Genomic DNA, 23,225 nt, shown 5'->3' with positions numbered 1-23,225 from the left:
GTGGTAAATTCAGTTGATTGGACATGATTTGGAAAGGCACACACCTGTCTATATAAGGTCCTACAGTTAACAGAGCATGTCAGAGCACAAACCAAGCCATGAAGTCCAAGAAATTGTCTGTAGACCTCCGAGACAGGATTGTATCGAGGCACAGATCTGGGGAAGGGTACAGAAAAATGTCTGCAGCATTGAAAGTTCCAATGAGCACAGTGGCCTCCATCATCCGTAAATGGAAGAAGTTTGGAACCACCAGGACTCTTCCTTGAGCTGGCTGCCCAGCCAAACTGAGCGATCGGGGAACAAGGGCCTTAGTCAGGTAGGTGACCAAGAACCCGATGGTCACCCTGACAAAGCTCCTGCGTGTCTCTGTGGAGAGAGGAGAACCTTCCAGAAGAACAACCATCTCTGCAGCACTCCACCAATCAGGCCTGTATGGTAGAGTGGCCAGACGGAAGCCACTCCTCAGTAAAAGGCACATTACAGCCCGCCTGGAGTTTGCCAAAAGGCACCTGAAACAAAATTCTCTGGTCTGATGAAACAAAGATTGAACTCTTTGGCCTGAATGGCAAGCGTCATGTCTGGAGGAAACCAGGCACCGCTCATCACCTGGCCAATACCGTCCTTACAGTGAAGCATGGTGGTGGCAGCATCATGCTGTGAGGATGTTTTTCAGCGGCAGGAACTGGGAGACTAGTCAGGATCGAGGGAAAGATTAATGCAGCAATGTACAGAGACATCCTTGATGAAAACCTGCTCCTGAGTGCTCTGGACCTCAGACTGGGGCGTAGGTTCATCTTCCAACAGGACAACAACCCTAAGCACACAAGATAACAAGATAACAAAGGAGTGGCTACAGGACAACTCTGTGAATGTCCTTGAGTGGCCCAGCCAGAGCCCGATTGAACATCTCTGGAGAGATCTGAAAATGGCTGTGCACTGACGCTCCCCATCCAACCTGATGGAGCTTGAGAGGTCCTGCAAAGAAGAATGGGAGAAACTGCCCAAAAATAGGTGTGCCAAGCTTGTAGCATCAAACTCAAAAAGACTTGAGGCTGTAAATGGTGCCAAAGGTGCTTCAACAAAGTATTGAGCAAAGGCTGTGAATGCTTATGTACATGTGCTTGTTTTGTTTTTTATTTTTAATACATTTGCAAAAATTTCAAACAAACTTCTTTCACATTGTCATTATGGGGTATTGTTTGTAGAATTTTGAGGAAAATAATGAATTTAAATCAATTTTGGAATAAGGCTGTAACATAACAAAATGTGGAAAAAGTGAAGTGGTGTGAATACTTTCCGGATGCACTGTATAATGCTGGGTGCTGGGTTTAGTGAATCGGCGGGGTCTCTGCTACAGATGCACACAAAAGAGGGGAAATATGGTGCAAAGGAGGTATTTATTATTTGCAGCTTGGACAAAATGACAATGTGACATCAATTTGATTCAACTTCAGAAACACATCTAATTGTTCAAATACAATTTATTTGAACTTGCTTTAAATGGAAGAATTTTTCACACTAGCAATTACAGGATCAGGTACATGGAGACGCATACACTATATACTATGTTATATGGCGATGTTTGTGTCACACATGTGCCAATGTTGTGCATGAAATATATATTGCCACAAAATGAACAATATCTGTAATTCATTAATTAATTTCATGGATGAAAAGATGAAAGAGGGTTTTCATTTTGTCCACGAAATTAAATGTAACTGACATTTTGTGCACAAAATATTTTTCTCTTTGAATCATTTAGTGGACATAATTCATATTCAGATGTTAATTTCAAAGCACATTTTACTTTTTGTCCACAAAATTGCTCAGCACGAAATGGTCATTAAGTGGGACAAAATACACATCATGTGCAGGAATATGGATTTCATGGGACACAATACACATCATGTTCATGAATCTGCATTTGGTGGGACAAAATACACATCATGTTCATGAATATGCATTTGGTGGGACAAAATACACATCATGTTCATGAATCTGCATTTGGTGGGACAAAATACACATCATGTTCATGAATCTGCATTTGGTGGGACAAAATACACATCATGTGCAGGAATATGCATTTAGTGGGACAAAATACACATCATGTGCAGGAATATGCATTTAGTGGGACAAAATACACATCGTGTGCAGGAATATGCGTTTGGTGGGACAAAATACACATTATGTGCAATAACTTTCAACAAATTAGCCAATAATGTAACAAATCAACTCTTGTGTGCACACAATTTTTGTGGACGAAAAGTAAAATGTACTTTGGCTGCTATGGATGGAACGAACACCCGAGTACGCATTATGTCCACGAAATAACGAAAGGAAAAATACATTTCATGCACAAAATGTAAAACTAGCATTTCATTTCCTCGACAAAATAAAAAATGATTACAGATATTGTTCATTTTGTGAGCGCTTTAGTGTATATTATGTATGACACTAACAGCACCTCATAATATACTGAAATGCATACACTGTATACGGAGACAGATACACTAATATACAGAGATGTATACACTGTATACTGAGACACACACACTGTATACGGAAGTATCTACCGGTTATATTAGTATATAGTATATATTGTGCGTCTCGGTATACAGGGTGCGCGTCTCGGTATACAGTGTCTCAGTATACAGGGTGAGCTTCTCAATATACAGTGTCTCGGTATACAGGGGGACCGTCTCAATATACAGTGCATCAGAATACAGGGTAAGGGTCTCAATATATAGTGTCTCATTATACAGGGGGACCATCTCAATATACGGTGTCTCATTATACAGGGTGAGCATCTCAATATAGTGTCTCGGTATACAGGGGGACCGTCTCAATATACAGTGTCTCAGTATACAGGGTGAGCTTCTCAATATACAGTGTCTCGGTATACAGGGGGACCGTCTCAATATACAGGTGTCTCGGTATACAGGGGGACCGTCTCAATATACAGTGTCTCATTATACAGGGGGACCGTCTCAATATACAGTGTCTCCTTATACAGGGGGACCATCTCAATATACAGTCTCTCATTATACAGGGTGAGCGTCTCAATATACAGAGTCTCGGTATACAGGGTGAGCGTCTCAATATACAGTGTCTCGGTATACATGGGGACCGTCTCAATATACAGTGTCTCGGTATACATGGGGACCGTCTCAATATACAGTGTCTCGGTATACAGGGGGACCGTCTCAATATACAGTGTCTCGGTGTACAGGGTGAGCATCTCAATATACAGTGTCTCAGTATACAGGGTGCGCGTCTTGGAATACAGGGTGAGCGTCTCAATATACAGAGTCTCGGTATACAGGGTGAGCGTCTCAATATACAGTGTCTCGGTATACATGGGGACCGTCTCAATATACAGTGTCTCGGTATACATGGGGACCGTCTCAATATACAGTGTCTCGGTATACATGGGGACCGTCTCAATATACAGTGTCTCAGTATACAGGGTGAGCTTCTCAATATACAGTGTCTCGGTATACAGGGGGACCGTCTCAATATACAGTGCATCAGAATACAGGGTAAGGGTCTCAATATATAGTGTCTCATTATACAGGGGGACCATCTCAATATACGGTGTCTCATTATACAGGGTGAGCATCTCAATATAGTGTCTCGGTATACAGGGGGACCGTCTCAATATACAGTGTCTCAGTATACAGGGTGAGCTTCTCAATATACAGTGTCTCGGTATACAGGGGGACCGTCTCAATATACAGGTGTCTCGGTATACAGGGGGACCGTCTCAATATACAGTGTCTCATTATACAGGGGGACCGTCTCAATATACAGTGTCTCATTATACAGGGGGACCGTCTCAATATACAGTGTCTCATTATACAGGGGGACCGATTCAATATACAGTGTCTCCTTATACAGGGGGACCATCTCAATATACAGTCTCTCATTATACAGGGTGAGCGTCTCAATATACAGAGTCTCGGTATACAGGGTGAGCGTCTCAATATACAGTGTCTCGGTATACATGGGGACCGTCTCAATATACAGTGTCTCGGTATACATGGGGACCGTCTCAATATACAGTGTCTCGGTATACAGGGGGACCGTCTCAATATACAGTGTCTCGGTGTACAGGGTGAGCATCTCAATATACAGTGTCTCAGTATACAGGGTGCGCGTCTTGGAATACAGGGTGAGCGTCTCAATATACAGAGTCTCGGTATACAGGGTGAGCGTCTCAATATACAGTGTCTCGGTATACATGGGGACCGTCTCAATATACAGTGTCTCGGTATACAGGGGGACCGTCTCAATATACAGTGTCTCATTATACAGGGTGAGCGTCTCAATATAGTGTCTCGGTATACAGGGGGACCGTCTCAATATACAGTGTCTCAGTATACAGGGGGACCGTCTCAATATACAGTGTCTCAGTATACAGCGTGAGCTTCTCAATATACAGTGTCTCGGTATACAGGGTGAGCTTCTCAATATACAGTGTCTCGGTATACAGGGTGAGCTTCTCAATATACAGTGTCTCCTTATACAGGGGGACCATCTCAATATACAGTGTCTCAGTATACATGGGGACCGTCTCAATATACAGTGTCTCGGTATACAGGGGGACCGTCTCAATATACAGTGTCTCGGTGTACAGGGTGAGCATCTCAATATACAGTGTCTCGGTATACAGGGTGCGCGTCTTGGAATACAGGGAAAGCGTCTCAATATAGTGTCTCGGTATACAGGGGGACCGTCTCAATATACAGTGTCTCAGTATACAGGGTGAGCTTCTCAATATACAGTGTCTCGGTATACAGGGGGACCGTCTCAATATACAGTGTCTCGGTATATAGGGGGACCGTCTCAATATACAGTGTCTCATTACACAGGGGGACCGTCTCAATATACAGTGTCTCATTATACAGGGGGACCGTCTCAATATACAGTGTCTCGGTATACAGGGGACCGTCTCAATATACAGTGTCTCAGTATACAGGGTGAGCTTCTCAATATACAGTGTCTCGGTATATAGGGGGACCGTCTCAATATACAGTGTCTCAGTATACAGCGTGAGCGTCTCAATATACAGTGTCTCATTATACAGGGTGAGCGTCTCAATATACAGTGTCTCGGTATACAGCATGAGCGTCTCAATATACAGTGTCTCGGTGTACAGGGTGAGCGTCTCAATATACAGTGTCTCGGTATACAGGGGGACCGTCTCAATATACAGTGTCTCGGTGTACAGGGTGAGCGTCTCAATATACAGTGTCTCGGTATACAGGGGGACCGTCTGAATATACAGTGTCTCGGTGTACAGGGTGAGCGTCTCAATATACAGTGTCTCATTATACAGGGGGACCATCTCAATATACAGTGTCTCATTATACAGGGGGACCATCTCAATATACAGTGTCTCAGTATACAGGGGGACCATCTCAATATACAGTGTCTCAGTATACAGGGTGAGCGTCTCAATATACAGTGTCTCGTTATACAGGGTGAGCGTCTCAATATAGTGTCTCGGTATACAGGGTGAGCGTCTCAATATACAGTGTCTCAGTATACAGCGTGAGCATCTCAATATACAGTGTCTCGGTATACAGGGGGACCGTCTCAATATACAGTGTCTCGGTGTACAGGGTGAGCGTCTCAATATACAGTGTCTCGGTATACAGGGGGACCGCCTCAATATACAGTGTCTCGGCATACAGTGTCTCAGTATACAGGGTGAGCTTCTCAATATACAGTGTCTCGGTATACAGGGTGAGCTTCTCAATATACAGTGTCTCCTTATACAGGGGGACCATCTCAATATACAGTGTCTCAGTATACATGGGGACCGTCTCAATATACAGTGTCTCGGTATACAGGGGGACCGTCTCAATATACAGTGTCTCGGTGTACAGGGTGAGCATCTCAATATACAGTGTCTCGGTATACAGGGTGCGCGTCTTGGAATACAGGGAAAGCGTCTCAATATAGTGTCTCGGTATACAGGGGGACCGTCTCAATATACAGTGTCTCAGTATACAGGGTGAGCTTCTCAATATACAGTGTCTCGGTATACAGGGGGACCGTCTCAATATACAGTGTCTCGGTATATAGGGGGACCGTCTCAATATACAGTGTCTCATTACACAGGGGGACCGTCTCAATATACAGTGTCTCATTATACAGGGGGACCGTCTCAATATACAGTGTCTCGGTATACAGGGGACCGTCTCAATATACAGTGTCTCAGTATACAGGGTGAGCTTCTCAATATACAGTGTCTCGGTATATAGGGGGACCGTCTCAATATACAGTGTCTCAGTATACAGCGTGAGCGTCTCAATATACAGTGTCTCATTATACAGGGTGAGCGTCTCAATATACAGTGTCTCGGTATACAGCATGAGCGTCTCAATATACAGTGTCTCGGTGTACAGGGTGAGCGTCTCAATATACAGTGTCTCGGTATACAGGGGGACCGTCTCAATATACAGTGTCTTGGTGTACAGGGTGAGCGTCTCAATATACAGTGTCTCGGTATACAGGGGGACCGTCTGAATATACAGTGTCTCGGTGTACAGGGTGAGCGTCTCAATATACAGTGTCTCATTATACAGGGGGACCATCTCAATATACAGTGTCTCATTATACAGGGGGACCATCTCAATATACAGTGTCTCAGTATACAGGGGGACCATCTCAATATACAGTGTCTCAGTATACAGGGTGAGCGTCTCAATATACAGTGTCTCGTTATACAGGGTGAGCGTCTCAATATAGTGTCTCGGTATACAGGGTGAGCGTCTCAATATACAGTGTCTCAGTATACAGCGTGAGCATCTCAATATACAGTGTCTCGGTATACAGGGGGACCGTCTCAATATACAGTGTCTCGGTGTACAGGGTGAGCGTCTCAATATACAGTGTCTCGGTATACAGGGGGACCGCCTCAATATACAGTGTCTCGGCATACAGTGTCTCAGTATACAGGGTGTGCGTCTCGGTATACAGTGTCTCTGTATACACCCCCCCGGCTCACATTCAGTGTGAAGTCATTTGCCTCACAGCTGCATTTCTGAGCAGTTCCCTTGGTAATCTCGTTTCCACAACCTCTGACTTCTTCTGATCTCAACTTTTGGATTTCCCTTCGACACACAGACGGTTTGTCTGGTCTACTGAACCATTGGCTGTGACTTTGACTATGCCTTCTGCCTTGCCTTCATTAGCCTCAGTCTGTTTCTGACCACCTCTTCCACGCTCTGCACTTGGGGCCTCTACTTCCCTCTCTTCCCCAGCTCTACAGCTCATGACAGTACTGGAAGCGCATAGAAGGATGTGTAGCTGAATGCCCCCTTAGAATCCCTTACGGGATTGGTATGTGGGAACCATGTACTTGATGCTGATGAAGGCCCTCTCCCCTCCATTGCACTCAAAGATCTCCAGGGTCTCCTGGATCAGATCCCCAACATTCTCCCTCTTCTGCTGGCTGAAGTCAACCCCATCTCCAATGTTGACTGCAAACAAGAAAACAAAACGACATCTGTGAGATCGGGAAGAAATGAACAGTGAAACTGTGCAGAAAAAAATACTTCTAACCTCTACGCAGAGCAATAATATTATGAATGACGCAGACACAGTTCTTAGGTTTAATGAAAATTTGCATTATTTCAGCCAAACGGTATGGGGTGGAAAAGACATGTCAGGCACACAGATTGAGCCATTACTTAACTGCCTTACTGAATATTTTCGAACACTGACAATACATCATATGCGTGACATGGAAAAACATCAGTTTGAAAAAAATAATCGATAAGAGTCTACGGTATTTCAAAGCTGATCAAAGTCCTAGAAATGTGATTCCCATTATGTTCAAAACATGGTAGACTAACACTGGGATTAAATCAAAAGTTTGACAGACCTGCCCACTAACAATTATAAGACACAGTGGGAGTTTTACGAGTTGAAGGAAGCAGCATCAGAAAATAATAAACGCCACCATCAAGGACAGGTTTGCAAGTTTCAAACATTTGCTCTTTTTGAGCCTAACTCTCCAACATTGATTCCTTGTGGAAATAAATTTTGCTTCTCCAAAATAATTTCTGTCTTTGTGTATTTGGTTGACATTTGACACTGTTATTCCAACCTGTGCCCTCCGCAATGTTTGTGTTTATAAGGGAGTGGGGGATTTTGAATTTGTTAACAATGGAGTAATTTACGTATTTCGAAGCACCAATATCAGTTCAGATTAATGTCAGTGCTAGGGGTTGCTAAATTGAATTCCCCTATGTAGGGCAGGATGCATGGCCAGTGTTTTAAAAGAGAAAGGCAGCTACAGTACCATCCCATAGCAAAATTAGTGACCAACAGCAAAGACATCAAAGCTTCATCCTCTGCGCATTATTAATGTTGTTAATTATTAATTTGTGTGGCCCACAGTTGACTAAACAGCCTTAAGGAACCTAAACCCATAAAACAAGCGTGCACAGCCAAGACTTAGCAGCATACACAATGGGCTGTCATAACAAATAGGAAAAATAACTCCATGGCGCAGACAAATCATCATCCGCAAAGAGATCTGGATGTCACTTATAGCAAAGCAATGTATGGCTCCTCTATTTGAAACACTGTGCTCAGACACGGGTCTGGGACTGCTCATATGCATTTCACTATGCTATGGCGTAGTCTGGTAACAATACAGAGTGGAAAAAAATGAACATGCTCCTAGTTTCCCACTCACATACGAATGCATACACTCCCTGATAGAGGTAGGGAATCATATTTAATAACAAGAATAAGTGGTTTTACCTGCACTTAAAGAGATAAATCAGAACGTGAGCTTCTCATATGGTGATAAAACGCAACTCATTTAAGCAGACTAGCTTTGGACAATTAATCTGTTTATTAATAAATCGATCAGCCTCAATCGTCTGCCCCACAGCCATGTAACAACATCTGTTTTTACCGGTCAATACAGTGAGTGACAGGATATTTTTTTACGCAGCTGTGATGACCATGGCCCGGGCTTTGTACGAGGGCTGTGGGTCTTGAAGGGGCACCAAAAGAAGTGAATGCACCCTGGTGTGTTGTTCATTTTGGATTAAAGCATCTGCTAAAAGGGCCTTTAATTAACCTGAAAAGTCTTATCAATAACAAAGCCCAGCTAAGTGTGCGTTTACAAAAATGCCACATTTAAATGGTTGTGGAATTGGCTTGACAGCTAATTTACGGTCTGATTTACATGAAGGAAAAGATTAATATGCCAGCCCCACTCTTTCCCTACAACAGATAATGTAATAGAATTAAAAGGCAAGAGATTAAAACTGGATATTGATTAAACTTAAGGAAGAAAAAGAAGAGAAAATAGAGCGACTGCCTTGTAAAGCCTCTTTTTAATCCCACCCCTGATTTATTTCCAGTACAACAGGTAGCTGATTCCTGCCCATCTAGGAGTGGCTATCAGTTTCCTGTTCTTGGGTTAATGTGAAAAATACAGAAGCAGCACAATTTACAAATGCCACTTACGGCTTACCATGATTATAATCATTGCCTGTAGTGAGGTGGATTTTCAGACATTAGAGGTGTCATCAGTAACTCTCTCAGTTCAGAGGTCTCTTGAATCCAGTACTGCGGGATTATTCGACCATCTCAAAGGCGTTTAATGAGAACTATCGAATTAAACTGTGCCGATTGACACAGATTGAAAAACGGCTGTGAGAGCCTGTATTGCTCAATCAACACTGGGAGAAGTGACCAGGGAATGTGACTAGAAGAGGACACTGAATAATCGCATAATTGTTGTGCAGCCCTACTTCGGAAAAAGGAGAGAGAGGTGACACTCTCTGCTGTGTTTGTACCCTCATGCCCATGGACATTTCAAAACACAACTTTGTTGTGCTTGACATCGATACCATAATTAACTGGGAAACTATGATTACATGTCTAACCTCAACAGCTGGTTTGACTGAGAGGTATCCTGACTCATTATCCTGACCTCCACAGAGACGGCACTGAGATGCATTCTGCTTCCCATGATCTCACACACACACAACAAGCATAAGAAGAACCAACAGCAAAGAGAAAGATGCCAATCACAACTAGGCCTGAAACACGGTGAGGCTGCTAAAGGCAGACACTACCACTCTAGGTGAAGAGCGAACGGCGCCACTTACTGTTAGCATTCTTGAAGATGTTGAGGATGGGCAGGATCTGTCTGTAGTAGGGCACCAGGGCCTCTCCCACCATGTCTCCAGAGACCACCAGGTGCTGCAGGACCTTCAGCGTGGTGCAGATCACCTGCCTGTTTCGAGTGTTCAGAGCATCTGCAAGAGAGGGCCCGCTTAGTGTATTGATAGATCACCACTTCCCCTGGGTTCATTTGTTTTAATTTCCTGACACCAATGTGATATAATCACACAAGGAGATGTAAAAAGAGAAATACTTCAAAAGAAGCAGAAAACAGTCACAGCAGGGAAAGAAGCAGTGGAAGATATAGCAGCCAAGCTACACCATAAGCAAAAGGTGAAGGATTACAAGTCTCATATCCAGAATGAAATATCTTTGCATTATAGACACCTCACTAGTTTATTTCCTTTTGTGTTCTTTCTTTCTCAGTTTATTTGAATTTGTCCTAAAGGTACAGTTTGGTCTTTCTTTATTTTTGCACGGAAATATCCAATTACAGAAAGAACACAAGTAGGACATGCATCTCTTCTTTTTCTTGGTACTCAGCTATTCTCACCAGTCACCTTTTCAGGAAGGTTCACCACAGTATTGTCATGTGAATAAACTCTAGCTGGATTGTCGGGTTTATTTCTTATGTTTGCTTCCATGACACTATGGTAACCCTCTCAATTCACAAGATTCTTCAAATGTATTCTTTAACTTCCTGCCAAGTTATAAGTATGTGCTGATTTACACAGTAACATCAGACTCAGCATCAGCAATATAGGAAGTGAATATTAAACACCTGACTTCGGCTCTTTGAAGTGCTAGCAGTTAGACAGAAGGATTAACTGTCTTTTTTTTTCCCTGGAAGCTTTAATCCTGACATTTTTTCTTTATGAAATAATGTGATAGATTGATTTTGAGGGAGAAGTAAAAAATATATCAACACACATAATTTTGGCAATCAAGATACAGCACATATCTGCAGGACCACACTTAAACCAGACATGTATGTTTGGGCTTTTTAGGGGCATGCTTCTGTACTTTCACCCACTCTGAATAGCCCTGGTATTTCAACTGTATTCACGAAGTGAGCAGTAAACAAACAGCCCTTCATATCAGTTGTGAGGGGATGTTGCAGATAGGAGCACTATTGGTGGCTGATCTCCATCTCCATGGATGTGAATGATTTGGACCTGGTACAGCGAGCTTGAGATCTGGCCTCCTTAATATGGCGTTGGAGGAAAGAGCAGCTGCAGAACAAGATATCAATGAGAGGGAAACTATAGGAGTGAGCTGGTCAATCGGATTGTATTTTTCAAATAGGGACGTCTGCTCTGATTACAAAGGACAATGCTTAAGGTACTGTGAGCCCCAGGCCAAATAGGCAACACAGTGAGCCTCTAACCAAGCCTCCTGCAGACAGCCTCCTGAGGGGGCTGTGATGGGATTCTTTCAGAGAGATCTGACACTTGTGCAAAACTGGGTGGGGGGGCTCTCAGGTGACTGAGAACATCTGTTTATCACTAAGACTCAATACAACCTCTCTTTTCCAAGTGCTATGTAGCTCGGAGAGAGGACATATCCTTTTCTTTTTTCCACACCAGACAAATTGTAGAACCAACGAAAAAAACAAAAAAAAACAAAAAAAACTATGACAGCAACGCCAGATCTCCTCACAAGGATAATTACAGATTTCAAAAAACAATACAAAAAGCACAGCATGTGTTTCTTAGAGTAAATCCCAACCCTGTTTTCTGTTTTGTATATTATTTCATTATGATGAATGTGAATATGATTTACTTTTAAAAATGTATTTATCTTACTTGTTCTGCAGCTGCTGAAACATTACTGAGTACAAAGCATTTTTATTTGAATTAGGTTGTTTTTGGTGATTGGATTGTGTTGTGTCTGGAAGGGCAATAGCAGTTTCTCTTTTCAAAGTAATAACCTAGAGTAAGGAGATATTACAAGATTTAAAAAGTGTAAATGCATGGTCCCCTGCTGTCTAGTTATATAAATACAAAATCATGATTATTATGCACATAACCTGTTTTCTTGAGTTAAAAATGTTATGAACACGGATCATTCATCTGCTTGATAATTGCAGAAGTGTGATTACGACTATATTCGTATTCCAAAAAACTTTTGCATTTAAAGATTACAGAGTCTTTTTATGTTTATTTTGTCTCCTGCATTTGGAAGTAATTAATCTGCAACACAAAGACATGCCTTGGTAGTTTTAGCATGGTCAGAAATGTCTTTTAATAATGAGGATCCCATAAAGCCCCAAAGACACTGTCTCTCCCTCTTGATTAAGGAAGCCATTGAGTCACAGAGCAGTATATAAATGTATATATATTATACACTTAACATTATGACCACCTGCCTAATATTGTGTAGGTCCCCCTTTTGCCGCCAAAACAGCCCTGACCCGTCAGGCATGGACTCCACTAGACCTTTGAAGGTGTGCTGTGGTATCTGACACCAAGACCTTAGCAGCAGATCCTTTAAGTCCTGTAAGTTGCGAGGTGGGGCCTCCATGGATCGGACTTGTTTGTCCAGCACATCCCACAGATACTCGACTGGATTGAGATCTGAGGAATTTGGAGGCCAAGTCAACACCTTGAACTCGTGATTCATCAGACCAGGTAACCTTCTTCCATTGCTCTGTGGTCCAGTTCTGATGCTCACGTGCCCATTGTAAGCGCTTTCGGCAGTGGACAGGGGTCAGCATGGGCACCCTGACTGGTCTGCGGCTACGCAGCCCCATACGCAACAAACTGCGATGCACTGTGTGTTCTGACACCTTTCTATCAAAACCAGCATTCGCTTTTTCAGCAATTTGAGCTACAGTAGCTCGTCTGTTGGATCGGACCACATGGGCCAGCCTTCACTCCCCACGTGCATCAATGAGCCTTGGCCGCCCAAGAACCTGTCGCTGGTTCACCGCTTTTCCTTCTTTGGACCACTTTTGATAGGTACTGACCACTGCAGACTGGGAACACCCCACAAGAGCTGCAGTTTTGGAGATGCTCGGACCCAGTCGTCTAGCCATCACAATTTGGCCCTTGTCAAAGTCGCTCAGATCCTTACGCTTGCCCATTTTTCCTGCTTCTAACACATCAACTTTGAGGACAAAATTTGCTTGCTGCCTAATACAATGGATTTGAAAGGAAACAAGCTTATTCTTGGGGCGTTTTGCCTTCAGTTTTGCCAAATCAAAACAAACCAATCCGAGAGATAGCAATAATATTAGGTGTGGCCAAATCAACTATTTGTTACATTCTTAAAAAGAAAGAACGCACCGGTGAGCTCAGGAACACCAAAAGGCCTGGAAGACCACGGAAAACAACTGTGGTGGATGACAGAAGAACTTCACCACAGTTGGCCAGATCAAGAACATCCTCCAGGAGGTAGGCGTATCTGTGTCAATGTCAGCAATCAAGAGAAGACTTCACCAGAGTAAATACAGAGGGTTTACCACAAGATGTAAACAGGAAACAGAAAGACCAGAATCGAGTTTGTCAAAAAACATCTAAAGAACCCTGTACAGTTCTGGAACAACATCCTATGGACAGATAAGACAAAGATCAACTTGTACCAGAATGATGGGAAGAGAAGAGTTTGGAGAAGGGAAGGAACTGCTCATGATCCAAAGCATACCACCTCATCTGTGAAGCATGTTATGGCATGGGCATGTATGGCTGCCAAGGGAACTGGTTCCCTTGTATTTATTGATGATGTGACTGCTGACAAAAGCAGCAGGATGAATTCTGAAGTGTTTAGGACTATATTGTCTGCTCAGATTCGCCAAATACTTTGGACGGCGCTTCACAGTGCAGATGGACAATGACCTGAAGCACACTGCGAAAGCAACCCAAGCCTTTTTTAAAGTGAAGAAGTGGAATGTTCTGCAATGGCCAAGTCAATCACCTGACCTGAATCCAATTGAGCATGCATTTCACTTGCTGAAGGCAAAACGCCCAAAGAACAAGCAGGAACTAAAGACAGCTGCAGTGCAGGCCTGGCAGAGCATCACCAAGGAAGAAACCCAGCATCTGGTGATGTCTATGGGTTCCAGACTTCAGGCAGTCATTGACTGCAAAGGATTTGCAACCAAGTATTTAAACTCACAATTTAATTCATGATTATGTAAGTTTATCCAATTTCTTTAGAGCCCCTAAAATTCGGGGGACCACATATACAAATGGGTGTAATTCCTACACCATTCACTCATTTTGGATGTAACTACCCTCAAATTAAAGTCGAAAGTCTACACTTTAGGTACATCTTGATTGTTTCCTTTCAAATCCATTGTGGTGGTGTACAGAGCCAAAATGATGACAATTGTGTCACTGTCCAAATATTTATGGACCCAACTGTATACACACACACATTATATATATTTATATATATATATATATATAAGTATTAGTTGTACCGATGTGAAGCAGTCGAGTCTCTCTGCGCAGTTTGCCCCGTGGCTACAGAATTAGAAACCTTTCCACTCCCATGTCCTCTATTTATACCCTCAGCCCATACTTCAGTGGAATGACCCCTCTCCCGGCTCCATGTTGTCCCCCTGCTGTTCGGGCCGTCTGTCAGCACGCAGGCTGTGACTGGGGGGTGCCAAGAAACTTTTTTTTTTTTTTTTATATATATATGACCACAGGCTTGACAGGTGAGAAAAACTGCTCAGATAATGGCGTAGCGGCATTCCACCTGATTGCACTTTGAAACTAAGACTAGGGCTGTCCCAGAACTAGTGTGTGTTAAAGACCCTGGAAGGAAGTAGAAGTGGGGTGTGAGGCCCAGAAGGTCAGGTAGTGAAGGTCAATGCCAAAATCATAGCAACACAACAAGCCTGGAAAATGTGCCTGGTGATTGTCTGGAGTGGTGGTAACCAACCCAAACGTCTAACTAAACATTGTTGAATAGTTTAAATCCCAGATTGTACATTTCTGCTATAAACCCAAATTCAAGTGAAAACCCTGTACTGGTTCAGATATTTTAAACCAACACCTCAAATCAATCTGTGACTGAAGTGACTGAAGACAGTAATAATAACACTTTATATAGTTTATATAACTATTATTATTATTCATAATTATTTTGGACAGGCTTGTTAAAACATTGATAAACAGCAGAGAAACCCAGAAATGCATAGAACAAAAAACAGGAAGAACAGGTGTTTGTGCGCGTTATGCTCTAGTGTTACTCACTCTTGATGGGGATGATCAGCTGGGGGATTACAGGCAGGATCTTGGTGCAGCCATGCTCCAGCAAGTCGTGCACGCCCTGCCGTGAGAAGAACTCGTAGGGGTGCACAGTCTCACACAGCCCATCGAAGAACAGTGGCAGGTAGTGGTTGTAGTCCAGCTTCTCGATCTCCATCTGGACAGCAACACACACACACACACACACACACATGCACATGCACACAAGATAAAAGGTTAGTGCATTCTAGGGGCTCTCTTGCCCACCTGGATCTAGAATATCACAAGGAAGCCTATATTGCCATCTGGGTTTTCAAACTCTTCCTGAAAGCACATTGTGTTTTTGGTTGGACTGTAACATGTTGCTAAAGTTTGTTTCATTCTTCTCACACTCACAAATACACATGCATGCACACACCTGTATTGAACTGGTATGAATGCATAAGCATCCTACAGTACATGTCAAGAATTAGTTGCGTTCTAGAGAGATTGAGTCAGACAGTCAGTGTAACCCGACAGAGACCATATCGACACAATCTGCTGTATCACTATGGCATGCTTGTGAGACTAGAAGAAAATGAACAATTTCCACAATAATTGAGTAAGCTTTGAAAGGCTCAAGATCTAGAGGTATGCTACAACTTTGAAGAGGTTTTTGTATGATTTCAATTCGCACAGCTATCCTGTCCCACACTGGAAATCAACCTCAAGACTGGAGGTACAGTGGCTCTCAAAACTATTCACCTCCCTTGGTCTTTTCCACATGTCATTGTGTTACAACATGAAATAAGAATGGGTTTAATCGGGAGTTTTTGCCATTGATTAACATAGAAAATGTCCATAATGTCAAAGTGAAAAATATAAACTGCAAATTGTTCTAAATTAATTACAAATACAAAACAGAAAATAATTGGAATGTATAAGTAATCACCCCTTCAGTCAATATTTGGAAAAGGCACCTTTGGCAGCAATTACAGCCATGAGTCTATGTGGAGAAGTCTCTACCAGCTTAGCACATCTGGACACAGCAATTTTTGCCCATTCTTCTTTGCAAAATTGCTCAAGCTCCATCAAGTTTGATGGGGACCTTCAATTTTCAACTCTTTCCTCATATTTTCAATTGTATTGAGGTCCGGGCTTTGACTGGGCCACTCCAGGACATTGACCTTTTTGTTTTTAAACCACTCCAGTGTGGCTTTGGCTGTATGTTTGGGGTCATTGTCCTGCTGGAAGATTAATCTTCTCCCAAGTCCCAGGTCTCTTGCAGACTACAGCAGGTTTTCTCTTTACTTTGCTGCATCCATATTGCCCTTCATCTTTACAAGGTTTCCAGGCCCTGACACAAAGAAGCATTCCCAAAGCATGATGCCGTCACCACTATGCTTCACATAGCTCTTAGTGTTGAGGCCAAAAGGCTCTATTTTGGTCTCATCAGACCAAATAATCTTCCTCCACTTGGTCTCAGAGTCTCCCACATGCCTTCTGGCAAACTCTAGCTGAGATTTGATGCAAGCTTTATTTCTCCAATAAAGGCCACTTTCGTGAAGCACGAAAGCTATTGTTGCAGCTCAGCCGTGGAAGACTATCTCCTTTAGAGTTGCCTTAGGCCTCTTTGTGACCTCCCTGACTAGTGCCCTACTCGCCTGGATACTTAGCTTTTGAGGATGGCCTGATCTAGGCAGATTCACAGTTGTGCCATATTCTCTCAATTGCTTAATAGACTTTACTGTACTCCATGAGATATTCAATGTCTTGGATACGTTATATGCTTTTGAAGACCCTTATTCCGGATTTTCATTGAGTGTTCCTTCGTTTTCATGGTGTAGTTTTTGTTAGGAATTGTACTAACCAACTGTGGGACTTGCCAGAGACAGGTGTATTTAACCTGAAATCACATGACACCTTAACTGCACAGAGGTGGACTCCATTCAACTAATTACGTGACTTCTAAAGACAATTGGTTTCACCACAGCTCAATCAGATGTGTCATAGCAAAGGGGATGATTATTCTCTGTTTTGTATTTGTAATTAATTTAGAACAATTTGAGGATTATATTTTCCATTTTGACATTACGGACATTTTCTGTGTTGATCAGTGGCAAAAATGTCTGATTAAATCCATTCTGATTTCATATTGTAACACAATGATATGTGATATGAAATGTCCAAGGGGGATGAATACTTTTGGGAGCCACTGCAAAGGCAGAAGTCAGTCCTCCTAACGAGGGAACAATGTCAACATTGTATATAGCAAGACACAAAAACATACAATGTGCATTTTGCTTCTTGCTCTCCTTATAGCTTTCCACAATTTACTTTGTGTGGTACTGCTCTCCTGCCTTTGATGTTCATGAACATGTTGGAAGTGCTCATTGGTGCAACATCACCAGCACCAGAGATTAATTCAAGAACTGTACTGGCCATTATTTTTAAATGCCTTTTTTAATTTTTAAGTTGCATCAACAATTTAACAGACTACTTTCATATGTATTCACTTTTCATTTGATCATTTAGCATTCATTTTTACCATTTACTTAAAGAAGGGACTGTGTAGGTACAAAAAAGAAAAGAAAAGAAAAAATGTCAACACACATCTGAAAAGACGTGCCAATCTGGCCAAGAAACAAATAAAAACAGAAAACTACTTCCTCGTTCTTCCTAGGCATGGAGAATAAAGGAATATCTTCACCATACCTTCCAGGTTATCTTGTTTCCCTTCACATCCTGATCGAGGTAAATTGGAAAGTCCCCGCGCTCGCAGAATTTGCGGAAGGCTGTGGGCTTCGCCAGTCGCTCACGGAACGCTCCGGCCGCAGGAGGCCCCACGACCTACAGCCAGGGCAGAACGACAACGATTCAGACCAGCAAAACTAGCGGAGGAGAAAATGTACTGTGCTTTGTAGAAAAATGGTGCAATAAGGAGAATACAACAATAAGATCAGATCCAGTTAGTCTGCAAACTCTGCCAACCTCAACAAGCCTGTGGTTTTGGGTGCAGGAGGATTTGTAACTCACAGCAAGTTCGCAGATTAGCTGTCATCTTTGCCTTTCTTTTTTTTGGACCCTGAACTGAACCCTGACCCCACTGTATGGAGGTCATTCTGGGGCCAAGGAGACCAGCTAATTAAGGCAGCCAAGAGATGTCCGTCAGAGTGCTTTTTCCCCCTTCTAAAAAGTGCTCATCTAACCTTATTAGTATAGCACATCCATGTGCTGACATGCATCTCTGACAGGAGGGAGAATCAGTGGCTCATCAATTCAGATGGTAAGTTCAGTGTGGCACCGCTTCTTTCACCATGCAGGTGATCCATCAAACCGACTGTGAGACAGGTCTCTGCAGACACTAGAGCAGCTCTGAACACCTTTGGTGGATGTTTGGTAAGGGGCTGTCAATTCGCTGTCAGCTCTGGTGAAGCCTGCATTTTATTTTTATTTTTATTTAGCCGTTTGCTAAGTGCTTCTAACACAGTCAATGAAGAGAACACACAACAGTCGCAAATCAGCTGCCTTCACCTTTACCATTTGAAATGTTACTAGAGTTTAATACAATGCAAACATGGCATTCCTTCTGTATCTCCAGAAATGGATCACTCTTGAAGTGGGAGACAACAGGGGTCTCTTTTGTGTAAAAGCACACAAATATCTCTATTTAAGTATGAAGCAAAAACTGGCAAAAACTTGGACAGCATGACACAGAATTACACTCAACCTGTGCAGTGACTGCAGCATGTCACTTTTTATTGCTTCACTTCTTGAATCACTTAAAATCAATGGCAAATAAATAATGAAATGGATATACAATTGAATAATATACAATTAAAAATATATATACATTATAGTTTGAGTGGGTAACTCATTGAACCAGGAGCTACATTTTTGGGATTTGGAATTACTCAAGGAATCTATGAAGAACTGTACATTGTTTGAGTGTTTATAATGCACACGGTTTGAGTTTATGCATGATTATTTCCCCTAGCAGTGGTTAAAACCACATTCCACTGAAATATTGGAAATGAGCCTTCATGAGGCCATTCAGATCGTATTGCTCATTTGGTCTCATAAAGCCATTTTGTGAAGGATCCCAAGGAATCAACTACAACATCACCTGGTAGCTTTTCCCAAACCTCCATGAGTCTTAGTGTCAAGCAGTGCTCCTATTTTCCATTTTAAATATGTATCACATTTCTATTTAATTTAATCACGGACCTGCATTAAAGTAATTACATTTAAATCCCCTATTACACTGCAGTCATGACCAAGTAGTTTGCAACTGTGTTGAAAAGTGGAAACACTTCTCATTTGTCTAAGATGCTGCACTAGACCAGAAAATCTAGTTTTATTTAAGGAGGTCAGATATGTATTCTTACAGCAAAATACAATACACACAATGCATATGAGCAGTAGCGTAACTGCAAACCAGGTCATAAGGTTTTTCATATTTCTGAAGGGAAAACAAGAAACCATGCAGATCAATCTACAATGACAAAAAAGGATGAAGTTTTGAGCTGTATTAATGCTCATTTCTGTACTCAATAGTAGTGAAAACATTTCACACCATGGCAGCAGTCTCAGTCTTGAGGCACGAGCAATTAACTATTATTAAACTATGCATTACTCAAATCTGTGTTATATGTGTATGGATAAGCAAATCCACTTCCACACAAATGCTTCTTCGATTAAAAGTAATAATTCTCTATGTGCTATTGAGATCCTATTAGCAGTGTTGCAAAAAAAGAAGTCTGTAAAGCAAGCACCGCTTTTCCCAAATATTTTTAACCGGCACTTGATTAAACTTGATAAAAAAAGGTTGTTTCTTTATATGATTTAACTTGATTACTCTAAATTGAGGGTTTCCAATTTATGTGGAGCTTCCAGTATGATTGAAATTATTAATCTTTGTGGCTGATGGCAAACTGTTCATATTGTAACATCTGGAATTCGAAAGATCTTGTTTCTGGCAGGAAAATTAAAATAAGTCAACTTGGCATTGTCAAAAGATACAGCTATAGAGAAACATTTATACCGTTACCATGTGTCGCATGTTGGCAAAGGCATTTTGTCCTTGAGACATGAACATCTAGGCTCTTCATTAAAACCTGTCATGAAGTATGTTTGTTGTATTGTTATTGTGCTATTCCAAAAAGCTGATGCCCCTCACATCATGTTTACATTGTTTTTGACATCAGTTTCCCCAAAAGAACTGCAAAATAGTAATAAAAATAAATAAATAAATAAATACATGCATACATACATACATACATACATACATACAGGAGCATACCAGGTAATATATTCATTGCACAACTGATGTTCTTTCAACATAATAGACCTGGGGTGGGCAAACCTTTTGGCTAATGGGCCACAATAGGTCTTGAAAAACAGTTGGTGGGCCACACACATTTTTCAAGTAAAACTATATCAAGTTATGATATACATTTTACCATTATAAGAAACATGATTGTAAATTTGAACTTAGACGCCTTATGAATACATAAGGCATCTAAGTTCAAATTTACAATCACATTTCTTTATTACCTGTGACTGACTGCTGTCATTCAAATAGCCCACTCTTACAATCAATATATATTTGTTTTTAAGTTAGAGCCTTGTTTATCTTTATTGAAAAACCTATTGAATTATTTAACAACAATCTGAATAGCACATTTAATAGATTACCATTTACAGCCTTTATGAAACAAACCCATTGAGTGTGACTTCAAACTTACCTATATAACCACTAGTGCACTTTCTGCATCAGGCACATACTATCAGGAACAGTGCAATGTAGGAATATACGTGTATAAATACAAGTTGTACAACAAGCCTTGAGAAGCCCCGATAACCTGACTAGCCTTGACCATGTAAGCAAATCAGTGTGAACAGTGAAGCTAATCAGCCTGCTATGCACGTTCATCAAAGTCAAGTACCATTTTTGCTCTTGAGATCCGCAGTATAGAGGTCAAATATTCATAAAATATTAATCAATTAACCGAGATCCGTGTTTGGCTCGACATGTACAGCATTCCTGTTACAAAAGAGCTAGTGCAGACTACAGGAATAGAGACGGATAGCTGGAGCAAGTGGGTCCACGGTGAAGAATGGATTTGAAAGGATTTCTGCTAGTGCAGGTTATTTAACAGGATCACTGTAGCAGAGTGTAATTGTGTAATGTCTCTCTACAAAACTAAACAGCATTTTAATTTAAGGTATAACCTCTGTGCATTACCTGTATCTCTTGAAAGAATTAAAAAAGGATCACATTCTTTGTTCATATATTAAACGGGAAACTTTTTCTGATGATAGTATTAATAATAGTAATACATGTATTTTTGTTATATAGCATTTTGAAAAACGGTGAGAAGACTATGCGTTATATATATTCTGCCATAATCAACATTTGTGAAAGAATACAATATATTTAATTCAAGTGGTATTTTGCTTGTTTCTTTAAAGCCATAAAACTAAATGTTAAAGGCTACTGCTTATCGGAAGCACTAATTTTGTCAGTGTAACAAGTGCAATACAAATGAAGGTCATAAAGATTTCAACGGCGGGGAAATATATCCCCAGAACTAATGCAATTTTACTGACTATTCGTATAAATGTAGGAACCAAGTAAACCACACATTAATAATAAAACTAAGTAAGTACGTACTTAAGTATGCATACATACATAAATACATACATATGGAGAAATAAACACAAACAATTAAACTAAATAAGTACTAAGTAAATTCAAACATACATACATACATACATATACAAGAATACATACATAATCAAATAAATAGTACAGAACAGGGACTTGACTGTTTTTTAGTTACAGGACTGTGTCGTGAAGGGTTTGTTTTCGGACTCATGTAGTGACCGACACATGCACGGCCAGAGCTCAGTTTAAATGGTTTATAAATAAATGATGTAATACTTCCTGTGCCAGCTAACAGTAATTGCCGTTTACACCAAACTTAAGGAATATCCATATATACCAATATAATAATATACACTGGGAACATACCACACGCCTGCTTACCACAGCGTTCTTCATAGTTGCTTTCACCGTGAAGCCCTCAGCCTACAGTCGCCTCCCGTCTCTGTCACGCTGCGACGGTTCCCATGCAGCTATCACTAATTGCAATTAAACTGAGAGGCGTCGGCGCTTTTATAGAGCATCTATGATGACGTGTGTTATGTTTCTAGGAGACGACGCTCACTGGACGTCACCGCTGCTGTTGGTCTGACGTCACACGCGTCTGTTTGAACGTGCGAATGCATATATCCCTACAGTTACTTTCTTTAAAGACAGGTGTTTTGGATTTCTTAGATTTGAGATGTAACAACAGGGTGATTCGTGACTTTATCACTACATATCTATACCCTTTACAGTCCAACAGGAATTCCATTAATCCAGCTTCACTAGATCTGTAGTGAGAAGGTTAAATACATTTCCCTTCCCTGTATTTCCCAAGGCCAAAGAAATTCACTTTAAAATCGTAAACGGCATTTATCCAACTAAGGAATTTTAAAGCACAGGCATATTATATAATGTAATGCATGCACATTTGCAACACTGATATAGAGATTATAGACCACTTATTATTCACATTCATACACTCCACAAGAACCAGTGTGTGGAATAATGTTAATGTAATGTAATGTACTTTGAAGACAGAGGAAAATGATTTGGCACATGAGATATAGGTCATTTTTAGAAATAGCAGATACAAATGTTAATGCAATTAAAATGACATTTCCAAACATTTTTTTTTAATTGATATACAACTTCTAAATTGACAAAATGTAAACACCGTTTGGTGTCCATTAATAACTAAGTGATCCAAGGATCCTATCCAGTCTATTTTTAAATGT

The 23,225-nt window shown here is 41.3% G+C and overlaps 1 protein-coding gene across 2 annotated transcripts; it reads right to left on the bottom strand.

Moving 5' to 3' along the window:
* Positions 1–1,378: 1,378 nt before the first annotated feature.
* On the bottom strand, positions 1,379–22,487 carry LOC136763445 (parkin coregulated gene protein). 2 transcript variants are annotated; one of them, XM_066717475.1, is made up of 5 exons: positions 22,390–22,487; positions 18,054–18,188; positions 15,366–15,537; positions 10,146–10,295; positions 1,379–7,490 (listed from the first exon to the last, which is right to left on the bottom strand). In XM_066717475.1, the coding sequence occupies exons 1-5, from the start codon at positions 22,402–22,404 to the stop codon at positions 7,330–7,332; spliced, it is 633 nt and encodes a 210-aa protein (XP_066573572.1). In that variant the 5' UTR covers positions 22,405–22,487; the 3' UTR covers positions 1,379–7,329. The 2 variants fall into 2 exon arrangements, with proteins under 2 accessions (XP_066573572.1, XP_066573571.1); XM_066717474.1 differs by having other exon boundaries at positions 22,375–22,472.
* Between the last annotated feature and the right edge of the window lie 738 nt (positions 22,488–23,225).

This window comes from Amia ocellicauda, chromosome 11 (assembly GCF_036373705.1).
Source record: "Amia ocellicauda isolate fAmiCal2 chromosome 11, fAmiCal2.hap1, whole genome shotgun sequence".
In the NCBI taxonomy this organism is placed as follows: Eukaryota; Metazoa; Chordata; class Actinopteri; order Amiiformes; family Amiidae; genus Amia; species Amia ocellicauda.
This window is presented reverse-complemented; position numbering and strand designations above follow the sequence as displayed.

Coding starts and splice junctions, on each gene's coding strand:
- LOC136763445 (XM_066717474.1), bottom strand. CDS start 22,404: ATGAAGAACGCTGTGGTAAGCAGGCGTGTG. Junction 15,538..18,053: donor GAAACAAGATAACCTGGAAG/GTATGGTGAAGA, acceptor GTTGCTGTCCAG/ATGGAGATCGAGAAGCTGGA. Junction 10,296..15,365: donor GCTGATCATCCCCATCAAGA/GTGAGTAACACT, acceptor CCTCTCTTGCAG/ATGCTCTGAACACTCGAAAC.